General features: G+C 41.3%; 1 protein-coding gene across 3 annotated transcripts in view; it reads right to left on the reverse strand.

The window, feature by feature from the left end:
- Window positions 1–4,807: 4,807 nt before the first annotated feature.
- The window catches only part of zc3h3 (zinc finger CCCH-type containing 3), a 99,507-nt gene continuing 91,870 nt past the window's right edge, over window positions 4,808–12,444 (reverse strand). For all 3 annotated transcript variants that reach the window (XM_024420288.1, XM_024420297.1, XM_024420279.1), the window contains exon 12: window positions 4,808–5,133. In XM_024420288.1, the coding sequence (XP_024276056.1) occupies window positions 5,102–5,133 (32 nt within the window). In that variant the 3' untranslated portion in view covers window positions 4,808–5,101. The remainder of the gene's footprint in view (window positions 5,134–12,444) is intronic.

The following is a 12,444-nucleotide window of genomic DNA, read 5'->3' on the forward strand; positions in this document are numbered from 1 at the left end:
GTAGTAGAAATATATATATATATATATATATATATATATATATATATATATATTTCTACTACACATTTATATATATATATATATATATATATATAGAGAGAGAGAGAGAGAATATTTTATAGCACTATTATATGTTCCAGAGCTAATTCCATTAGCATTTTGGTATGTATTTCTAGATTTAGAACATAAAACAACATTTATAAAGCAAACATTATCCCTTAGATCTTGCACAGCAAATACTTAAATTGTTGAGCAATATGTATGAAATATGAACATGTATGCTCACACTACTCTGGATAAGAGCGCCTGGAAATGACCAAAATGTAAATGTAAAAATATGTTGCACAACAGTGATTCAAATATTGACAAGCCTCTGACGGAGTTGACAACAGATACTTAAAACAAACATATTTTTGCCTCTAAAAATGAGTTAAATACAAACATTTGTAAAATATGGAAAATTATTAATTTGAAAAATCCCATTAAAAAAAAGAACCACTCTAATCAGATCTTTCAGCACTCTGATGGAATTGAGTTGACAAACATCTGATGGAGTTGATGTTTTATGGAGAAGATTTTTTTTAAATATATATTTTTAAATATTTATATTTTGAATAATAGTGAAGACATCAAAGTAGCCACCCGTTGCCTTGATGACAGCTTTGCACACTCTTGGCATTCTCTCAACCAAAGGAATGCTTTTCCAACCATCTTGAATGAGTTTCCGCATATGCTGAGCACTTGTTGGCTGCTTTTCCTTCACTCTGTGGTCCAACTCATCCCAAACCATCTCAATTGGGTTGAGGTCGGGTGATTGTGGAGGCCAGGTCATCTGATGCAGCCCTCCATCACTCCCCAAGGTCAAATAGCCCTTACACAGCCTGGAGGTGTATTTTGGGTCATTGTCCTGTTGAAAAACAAATGATAGTCACACTAAGCCCAAACCAGATGGGATGGTGTATCACTGCAGAATGCTGTGGTAGCCATGCTGGGTAAGTGTGTCTTGAATTCTAAATAAATCACTGACAGTGTCACCAGCAAAACACCCCCACACCATCAAACCTGTTTTTCTATGCTTCACGGTGGGAACCACACATGCAGAGATCATCCGTTCACCTACTCTGCGTCTCACAGACACGGCGGTTGGAACCAAAAATATCAAATTTGGACTCATCAGACCAAAGGACAGATTTCCACCGGTCTAATGTCCATTGCTCATGTTTCTTGGCCCAAGCAAGTCTCTTCTTCTTATTGGTGTCCTTTAGTAGTGGTTTCTTTGCACCAATTTGACCATGAAGGCCTGATTCACACAGTCTCATCTGAACAGTTGATGTTGAGATGTGTCTGTTACTTGAATTTCTGAGGCTGGTAACTCTAATGAACTTATCCTCTGCAGAAGAGGTAACTCTGGGTATTCACTTCCTGTGGCGGACTTCATGAGAGCCAATTTCATCATAGTTTTTGTGACTGCACTTGAAGAAACTTTTACAGTTCTTTACATTTTCCGCATTGACTATCTTAAAATAATTATGGACTGGCGTTTCTCTTTGGTTATTTGAGCTGTTCTTGCCATAATATGGACTTGGTCTTTTACAAAATAGGGCTATCTTCTGTATATCACCCCCCTAACTGATTGGCTCAAACCCACTTAGAAGGAAAAAAATAATCCACAAATTAACTTGTAACAAGGCACACCTGTTAATTGAAGTGCATTCCAAGTGACTACCTCATGAAGCTGGTTGAGAGAATGCCAAGAGTGTGCAAAGCGGTCATCAAGGCAAAGCGTGGCTACCTTTGAAGAATTTGAAATATAACAAATATTTTGATTTGTTTAACATTGGTTACTACATTATTCCATATGTGTTATTTCATAGTTTTGATATCTTTACTATTATTCTACAATGTAGAAAATAGTAAAAAATAATGAAATACCTTGGAATGAGTAGGTGTCCAAACATTTGACTGGTACTGTATATCCTTTTTTCTACATTGTAGTGGTATACACAGTAGCATTTTTTCTCTCTCAGTTTCTTAACTAAAACCTAATTAAACGTAACATATTTGAAGCTAAATTAATATTCTATCAGGCAGATGGAGTTGACCGTTTATGGTTGTGACCATGGTGATTCCAATATTGTTTGTTTAGACTTTACAGACCATGAGTGAGTCTTTTTGCACAACATGTAATGAGGACATGAATAAGGGGTCCTTATGGTATAGTTGACCTTGCTCATTCCTGATTCATTTAGGACTTTAGACCAAATCTCAGGACACATCTTTTAGAAATCAAACCTTTTAGAAATCAAACCCTCGTGGGGTTCTGGGTGTGTGCTCCTGTTCTTTAAAAAATATTTGATTTGTCATAAAAATAAATAAAAAATCCACACAAATAACAATGACATCTTATCTGCACAGACCCTCACGCTCCCATCCCTAGTGCCTGCATTATTGATTGCCACATGGCCTTAAATTGTACCAATTTGCTCTTCCGGTCCACCAAATGCTACTGTACAATTTTAGCAACCAGGAAATCGCGGAGCGATTTCTGCATATTGCATCTTTAAGACATGACTACATTGTAGTGTAGAATTTGTGAATTTTCTCTCTCCACTGTCAATAGATCACATAGAGAATCAGGTGGATCAGTCACATGCACACACGGGCACATTGATTGTTACAGTGGGCAGAACTGGTGTGCACTTTCTGCATAAAGGTATATTGAAAAAAAAAAGGCAGTGAAAGAAAGGGTAGTCGTTGTTTCCTAATCATCCAATCCTGTCCTCATTCCAGCTTGGTCGCTCAAGATCCACTGTGAAATTCGACATCTGTCCAGGTAAGCAGGACGTCGGGAGATTATTACAAAACCGGCCACTAGGGGAAAGGGCGAGTGCTATAACCACCAAGTAGACTTACAGTTTTCTACAGCGTTGTGGACGGGGATGCTGGATGGTTGTAAGCCATAAGCTCCAGCTCCGGGGGTCGTGAGCTCCGGCTCCGAGGGTCGTGAGCTCAATCCCAGTTCTAGGCACTGTTTTTTGTTTTAACCCTATCACAAACCTCAACCCTTACATTGAAGAGTTAATATTCTGTTAACATCATTTGGTTATGAGTTGACTAGTCATATACTCGCATTTGTGACCAAAGCATATAATTGGAGAAAAAACACTTTAAAAAAAATCCACCTCAAACTTCTATCTCAAACAGACCATTTAAAAAATGCTTGCAATTTCCTCATAGAACATGATGTCATATCCCTGAAGAGGATGAGCTGGCCAATCAGCGGTCTACTTGCGTGCATATTTTTTATGACCGGTATACATCCACACCATTCCAACTCAGAAAAGCAGTTTTTTAGCATACTTAATAAAAACTAATTGGAAGGAAAAACATTTATATTGTAAGCATATTTAACAGAAATCTGGAAACACTGGGCAGTTACTTTAACCGTTCAGAGTTAATGCCTAAACTTAACCTTGGAGTTGTTTTGCTTGAACCCTATCCCAAACCTTAATCATTCGGAATGAATGACCTTTGAAATTTGACGTTTATGGACAAACGGATTCTGCAGTGAGAGCTTGTTGCACATTCATTCTGTAAGATACATAGTAAATATTGTTGTATAGTGTTTTTTGGGGGGGGGGGGGTCACTTCTTGCATTGTGGGGCAGTTATACATAAGGTGATGGGTCAGGTCATAGGTTACAATTAGGTTTCAATTATTAAGCCAATCTCAATATTACTTGGATTTAAAGGGAATAGCGCTGAGACTGGTGCAAAACAATATGGTGGAAGGAAACGGGTGTTTCTCCATGTTCACACCACTGATGCATTGTGGTTTACACCAATCAAATGCCTTTTATGCTTGTAAGAATAACCAAGTTAGCTACCTAGCCGTTTTTCCCCGGTTTAGCTAGTGATAGTGATGCACAAGCTAGACCTATTGGAAACATTGCCATCTCTTAACATCATTTGCACACCAGATTCAGGAGCTTGAATCCCCCCAAAAGCTTGAAAACCACATTGAAACCTCCATTAGATTTTTACCCAAAGTTTAGGAAGAAAACTAACTGAACATAATTCATGATGGTTTTTATTGAATTTTAGTTTGTTTTGGAGTCAAATATAATAGTTTCAGTATAGTTTTAGTTTTGTAAATGATTTTATTTCAGTTTATTAAATAGTTATTTCATAATTCGTTTTCGTATTTGTTTCAGTTTTAGTTTAGCTACTACAATAACCTTGGTCTACATTGTGTGTGTGAGCTCCTTAGCGTGTATTAATGCTGTGTTGCCGTGGGAAGCTCTGCTGTGTGAACATGCTCCCCAGGGCGACGCAACAGTAATTTGTCACTGTGACGACGCCTCGGTTAAATAGTGTATTAATGGTCTAAATATCAGGAGCTGTACACATATATACACACACACACACACTAGAGACACACACAAACACACAAAGGGGCGTAGTAATAGTTTTATTATCAGGGACTGCTCTGGGCTCGGTAGGCAGGTAATGGATGGATTACACATCCCAACATCCTCTCTGTGCCACCCTCCATCTCCCTATACACTAATTATATGACACAAAGAGATGGCGTGAGAGAGACCGAGCACGATCTAGGAGAAGAGACCGATCTTGGAGAGGGATGGAAGATGAGAGAATGTAGGAGGGAGAGAGGTTGGCGGGTAATAGTTATTTTATCAGAAGGGTGCCCATTTCTCAGAATACAAGGGTCTTAGAGCAGACAATCATAGAGGCTAGCACCCACCACCCCTGACCTAAGAGCAAAACAAAGTCCAACAAAAGGCATGTACAGTAATAACATACATTTTATTAGAAATTCATCAAGCTCCAATTTACAAAAAAACCAAAACATGTACAAATATTAATTCAATCTGCATTACAAACATCATTGCTGTATGAAATGTATGAGTCCATAAAGCAAACTTTTAGCTACATTAAAGACCCTGAGTATGGTTGAGAGCAGATACAGATATGGGACTGAGAAACATCAGAGCTTCCATAAGCATTCAATACATGCGTCTCTGTAGTATTTTCAAAGCTCATTTGGTGTTCAGGCAGTATCCATTCTAGTTCCTGTAGTTCTAGAGTCGAGGCTTGATCTGCAGTATTCTCTCTATGGAAGACAGACAGACAGGCACAACAGAAACAGATTGAGATTAAAGATACCAACAAAACTAACATGTCAGACAGCAGAGAGATCGCTCTACAACCACAGGGGTGCACAAAACGACAGGCTGTGTGTGTGTGTGACGGTGTGTCTGAGGATGTGAATGGGTGAAACGCAGGGCTCTCTGTCCTACTGAAAGCCTGAGTGATGGCATCTCCGCTGATGAGCAAACTGGGAACTGAATGAATGGGAGAACAGGGGTGTGTGTGCATGCGTGTGCGCGCTCCGGCAGTGATGCATAGCTATTGGGTTAATTTATGTAAAGTGGAGAGCAGGGCTGTGGCGGTCATGAAATGTTGTCAGCCGGTTATTGTCATGCAAAAGACTGCTGGTAATTAGCCGTTAATTAACATAAAGTTTAGCAGAATATGAGTTGGACTACTGTATGTTATCTGTGCATATGCGCCTGCCATAAGCAGTTGGCTTGTTGATTTAGCTGACAATATATGCCTATAAGTCCCATGCCATTATTTTATATTATATGATTTTATAGTAAGAAGAATATCATTGAAGCGAGGTGAATAAAATAGAAAGGATATTCTTACCAATCTGGAGCAAGTGCGCATATGAAATGGCTATGTTGAGCATGAAAGTGATAATTTGAAACAGGTCTTCTACACAAGATTTAGAGTGATTTGGCAGCTTTAGTAGTGAATGATACAAACCTTAATGTCTTAGAAATCAAAACATATACAGTGCATTCGGAAAGTATTCAGACCCTTCTTTCCACTTTGTTACGTTACAGGCGTATTCTAAAAATTCTCCTCCACACACAATACCCCATCATGACAAAGTGAAAACAGGTTTTCAGATTTTTTGTGTGCAAATGTATTGAAAATAAAAAACACTACGAGACTTGAAAATGAGATTAGGTGCATCCTGTTTCCATTGATCATCCTTGAGACGTTTCTACAACTTGAGTGATGTCCACATGTGGTAAATTCAATTGATTGGACATGATTTGGAAAGGTACACACCAGTCAATATAAGGTCCCACAGAAAAAACTAAGCCATAAGGTCGAAGGAATTGTCCATAGAGCTCCGAGACAGGATTTCTTCGAGGCACATATCTGTGGAAGGGTACCAAAACATTTCTTCAGCATTGACGGTCCCCAAGAACAGTGGCCTCCATCATTCTTAAATAGAATAATTTTGGAACCACCAAGACTCTTCCAAGAACTGGCCGCCCAGCCAAACTGAGAAATTGGGGGAGAAGGGCCTTGGTCAGGGAAGTCCCCAAGAACCCGATGGTCACTCTGACAGAGCTCCAGAGTTCCTCTCTGGAGATGGGATAACCGTCCATAAGGACAACCATCTCTGCAGCACTCTACCAATCAGACCTTTATGGTAGAGTGGCCAGACGGAAGCCACTCCTCAGTAAAAGGCACACGACAGCCCGCTTGGAGTTGGCCAAAAGGCACCTAAAGGACTCTCAGACCATGAGAAACAAGATTCTCTGGTCTGATGAAACCAATATTTAACGCTTTGGCCTGAATGCCAAGCGTCATGTGTGTTGGAAACTCGGCACCATCCCTACGGTGAAGCATGGTTGTGGCAGCATCATGCTGTTGGGATGTTTTTCAGCGGCAGGGACTGGGAGACTAGTTAGGATCGAGGGAAAGTTGAACAGAGCAAATTACGGAAATTCTTGATTCAAACCTGCTCTAGAGCGCTCAGGACCTCAGACTGGGGCAGAGGTTCACCTTCCACCTTTTTCATATATTAGATAATAAAAAATAAAAATAAATTTAAACCTGTTTTAGCTTTGTCATTTTGGGTTATTGTGTGTAGATTGATGAGGGGAAAAAAATATATAATCAACTTTAGAATAACGTAACAACATGTGGAAAAAGTCAAGAGGTCCGAATGCACGGTATGGGCTGCATGATGTGATGATCTGCATGATCTGCATGATCACTTATAGGCTAATTGATGATTTGAGAAAGTCAAAAAAAGCTTGCGCTTTGTTCCTCGCCTCAGGCTGCACAGCCGTTCTCCCATCAAGGGATCATATTTTTACCCATCAGACTATTCTCAATTTAATCTCGTCTTTACAAATATGTGAAATTAGTTTTGATTCAGTGGCCCATTACCAAATGGGCAGGAACAGGGGCATGGGCAAAAAATGTAATTAATGTGTACGCAGTCAAACAGCAAATGGAGGCCTCACTCTTTCCCGCTAGTTCGTTGATCAATGATGCCGGATACACAACTTCAGTTTGATAGCGGAGTTGTGCTTAATATGAGCAGCTGGGAAATCAATAGAAGAAACACTTATTTCACTCCACACATCAACCACTGTTTGAGGAGCATGCTCTCGCTGCACGACAGGTGATATCCCGCCCACACTCTGTATGCCATGGGCTCTTCAACCCTATTCCTGCATCTACTCAGTGCTTAACTTGGGAAATGAAGTGATATCTGTTTGGGAACATCGATAGTAACATGTTTTCGCGTTATGAATTAAAAAAAAAAAAAATCCCTATTACTAGGCTATTCAAAATCAAATACAAATTCACTGTAAGCTGCCCTGCACAATCAATGAACCGGCAGCATCGCCTCGGGCTGGCTATACAGTACGTTCTCTCTCAGACTCGTGGATAGAACTTTTGGACCGTAGCATAAGGTAACCAGTCCCATCCAGTATACATACTAATACAGTCCACACTCAAAAGCAAATTACCCAAATTTGTTTAATTTTGGAGTATAGGCTAAACCAATTATGTACCAAAGACATCTTAAATCAGTTTTGCTTTATGTTTTTCTGCAATGTGTAATATGGGGTAGGCTATATAATGTATAACAGCAAAATCCATTTGAATTACTTGTTTTTTCTCTCCCAGACTTGGGCTCATAAGCCTATGTATCAGCTCTAAAATGCACATGGGTGTTTCGAATTAATCATCACCTTTAGAAAGCGCTGTCCGTTTCACTGTGTTGAAACATCCACAACAACCATGTTTTACACTCAGTTTCAAACTGCTTTGGAACTTCTTTCTTCAAATTGATCATCACAGTGAGGTGAGTTTTAAAAGCATGATACTGTTTTGATGATAAGTGTTTGATGTGACTTTTCCATTGATGTCAGAGTGGTTAGAGGGACAATAGAGCCCTGAGTACCAGTCCATTAGGACCTGATGGCCGTAAGCGAATCGGATACTACCAATGCATGTCCAGAGTGCATGAAAGGAGATTCCCGTGACTCAATGGTCACATGGAATTTTACTATGGTCATGACTGCTGGTGTGGCAGTAATATGGTCACTGCAACAGCCCCAGTGGAGAGGAACTTGTTTGGATTCTTTCCACCCTTAACAAGCCACAGGGGTGTGGAGAGTGTGTGTGTGTGAGGTTGTGTGTGTGTTGAGGGATAAACCAGCGCTCATTAGTAACACTTAACTGCACTGGACACAGAGTTGAAGGTGGTCTGTGTGTGTATGTGTGTGTGTGTGTGTGTATAACTGACCACTTGCTGTGTCTCAGGAGGTTTGTGTGCCTAAGTGTGTGTGTGTGTGTACAGTGCATTCGGAAAGTGTTCAGACCCCATCACTTTTTCCACATTTTGTTACGTTATAGCCAGTGGTGGAAACAGTACTCAATTGTCATACTTGAGTAAAAGTAAAGATACCTTAATAGAAAACTCAAGTAAAAGTCACCCAGTAAAATGCAAAAATATAAATAGTAAAGTACAGATACCCCCCAAAAATGACTTAAGTAGTACTTTAATGTAGTTTTACACCACTGGTTACAGCCTTATTCTAAAATTGATTAAATAGTCCCCCCCCCCCATCAATCTACACAAAATACCCCATAATGACAAAGCAAAAACAGTAACAACTGGAATATCAGGCTCTTTTCTCAGTACTTTGTTGAAGCACCTTAGGCAGCGATTACAACCTCGAGTCTTCTTGGCAGTAGGACAAAAAATAAATATTGGTCGACCGAAAGTCGTCTGACCTTTCGACCAATCTATTGGTCAACATTTTTAAACGTGTATTTTTCCATATGTAGATACACCCTATGTTTGAATAAAATCAACTATATGCATTGAGCCTGTCTGATGCTTAAAGTTTACGGTTTGATGAAATAAGACAAATGCCTCAAGAGGGCGACAGTTATGGTTTTCATATGCACATTTTGGTGAAACAGATTAATTTAATTTATAACAACATCTTCATATGTCAAAATCATTGTCATGTAGTTGATCCAAATGAAAGCGCAATCTGGAGAGAGAAATGCATCTGAGCGCATGGTCAATCTGTCGTCTGCGTTGGCCAGGCAGCATTTACGTTGATATGGCCTCAGCATACTTCTTGCGCTTCGCGGAGCTGTTGTCAAGGTGAGTAGAGAGCCTTCCGCATTGTTAAAGAAATGTGGGAGGCGCATGGCGATGCGGTACGGAGCTCGATTTGGCATCTGCGTGCCGCCGCAATTGCGTCACACCGTCATGCAGCCTAAGACAACATTTTTGGATGAAGGATTAGTCCAAACTTTTGACTGGTACTGTATATATTTGTTACTCAAACAATCTCGGTAGACCAACAACCTAACCACCGAACAATAGACCAGTCGACTAATTGGGGTCAGCCCTACTTGGTACACCTGTAGTTGTGGGGTTTCTCCCATTCTTCTCTGCAGATCCTCTCAAGTTCTGTCAGGTTGGATGGGGAGCGTCGCTGCACAGCTCTTTTCAGGTCTCTCCAGAGATGTTCTATCGGATTCAAGTCCGGGCTCTGGTTGGGCCACTCAAGGACATTCAGAGACTTGTCCCGAAGCCACTCCTGCGTTGTCTTGGCTGTGTGCTTCGGGTTGTTGTCCTGTTGGAAGGTGAACCTTACCCAGTCGGAGGTCCTGAGTGCTCTGTAGCAGGTTTTCATCAAGGATCTCTCTGTACTTTGCTCCGTTCATCTTTCCCTCGATCCTAACGACTCCAATCAAGTTGTGGAAACATCTCAAGGATGATCAATGGAAACAGGATGCACCTGAGCTCAATTTCGAGTCACATAGCAAAGGCTCTGAATACTTATGTAAATAAGGTATTTACGTTTTTCATTTGTAAACCATTTGCAAACATTTCTAAAAAACTGTTCCCGCTTAGTCATTATGGGGCATTGTGTGTAGATTGATGAGGGAAAAAAATAATTTAATACGTTACAGCCTTACTCTAAAATGTAACAAAATTTTGAAAAAGTCAAGGGGTCTGAATACTTTCCGAATGCACTGTATATGGTCTGCCTCATTGTTCCTCTTTGTCTGTATATACTGAGTTTTTGCTGTGACTGGTAGCTGCTCTGTACCCTGCTAACACTGTACCCATACATTAAAATAGCCTTCCATGCCCATGGGAGACTGCCACTGGGCACCACAGCGGCTATAGACTGAGCTCTGACTGCTGTGTTCCCGGAAGGGAGCCCTGGTTCCATATAATCCCTGGCTCTACACACTCACACGTATACACCCCAGTCAGCATGTGCTACAGCAGCTAACCCAGACAGGAATAACCAATGATGCAGGCAAGACCCTCTGCAGGATTTAAAGACATACTAAAGCTGGGATGAAGGGAGGGTTAAGGAGGAGAATAGAGAGAAGAGAAGAAAGAGGGGGACACAGGGGAGAGAGAGAGAGGGGGGCAGATAGATGGAGAGAAACTGAGTTCCATAGTCCATGTAAAGGGAGAAAGATACATTGAGATGAAGGAAAAGAGGGATTCCATGTGTGTGAGGTATATATATGCGTGTCATGGTAGCTAGCAGTAAAGGAGTGGCATGCAGGATGTCCAGATGACACAGGGGCAGCTAAAGGTGAAAGGTTACAGTTGTTTCCTGGAGAAGAGAGACTAAATATGAACCGAAACAGACATGGCGAGAGGGATGATGACAGAGTGAGGGAGAGAGGGATGACAGATGGAGAGATAGTGAGAGAAAGGTTCTGGTGTAATTTACAGTCGCCGTCTTCCTGGTATTTACTTAGAAATGTAATGGTAATATGGTAATAACATAGTAGTGTATTAACACTTTCTTTTGGAGTTATTGAATCATGTACTGGTACCGCAAGGTACTATTTAGTATTAGGTAGAAACAGATTTTGTTTATTTCTTTCAAGCAAAATGTCGACATTGTTCAAATGTACCGTTACTGAAAGATCATATGAGAAGGAGGGCAATAGAAAGAGAATTGAAGTGGTAAGTTAATTTGTGGTGTCTGTCTGTTTCTTCACGACTGGACATTGAGAGTAAATGTGTGTGTTGGTGTGTGATTGAGGGTTCCTCTATGTCAGGGAGGGGCAGAGGCAGGTGGACATAGAAGAGAGAGTAGGCGACGGGGGGAGGCCGACAGGGGGAATGAGGGAGGGTGACGGGGGAGGGAGGCCCTCTTCTAATCCTCTATCTGTCAGTCTGTCAACAGAGAGCCCAGCTGTGCCTCCCTCTTGCCCCAAACCTAAATATTATTACCTCTCTCCCACTAAGCACTATTACACTTCCAGCTAAGTATTATCATACTCAAATATTACCTTCTATTGCAACCAGTATCAACCTCCTAAAAGTACTTAAGTACCCCAATATCAGGGCGTTCCCAAACCTTATTTCCTCATCCACTAATATTTACCCCATGGCAATGGTGCCCTCAGGGGTCCATGCTTAGTCCCCTCCTGTACTCCCTGTTTGCGCACAACTCCAACATCATTATTAAGTTTGCTGACGACACAACGGTGGTAGGCCTGATCACCGACGAAGATGGTGTGGTGCCAGGACAACAACCTTTCCCTCAACGTTAGCAAGACAAAGCAACTGATCCCGAACTACAGGAAATGGAGGGCCGCCCCCATGCACATTGATGGGGCTGTGGTGGAGCGGGTTGAGCGCTTCAAGTGTCCACATTACTAAGGAATTAACATGCTCCACACACACCAAAAGTCGTGAAGAAGGCACGACGACGCCTCTTACCGCTCAGGAGGCTAAAAAGATTTGGCATGGGCCTTCAGATCCTCAAAGTTATACGGCAGCACCATCGAGAGCATCTTGACTGGCTGAATCACTGCTTGGTATGGCAACTACTTGGCATCCGACCGCAAGGTGCTACAGAGGGTAATGCGTATGGCCTAGTACAACACTGGGACTTAGCACCCTGCCATCCAGGACCTCTATACCATGTGGTATCAGAGGAAGTCACTAAACATTTTCATTTCTCTGCTACTGCATGGCAAGTGGTACCGATACACCAAGTCTGAAACCAACAGGACCCTAAACAGCTCTACCCCC

Source organism: Oncorhynchus tshawytscha, linkage group LG01 (genome assembly GCF_018296145.1).
Source record: "Oncorhynchus tshawytscha isolate Ot180627B linkage group LG01, Otsh_v2.0, whole genome shotgun sequence".
In the NCBI taxonomy this organism is placed as follows: domain Eukaryota; kingdom Metazoa; phylum Chordata; class Actinopteri; order Salmoniformes; family Salmonidae; genus Oncorhynchus; species Oncorhynchus tshawytscha.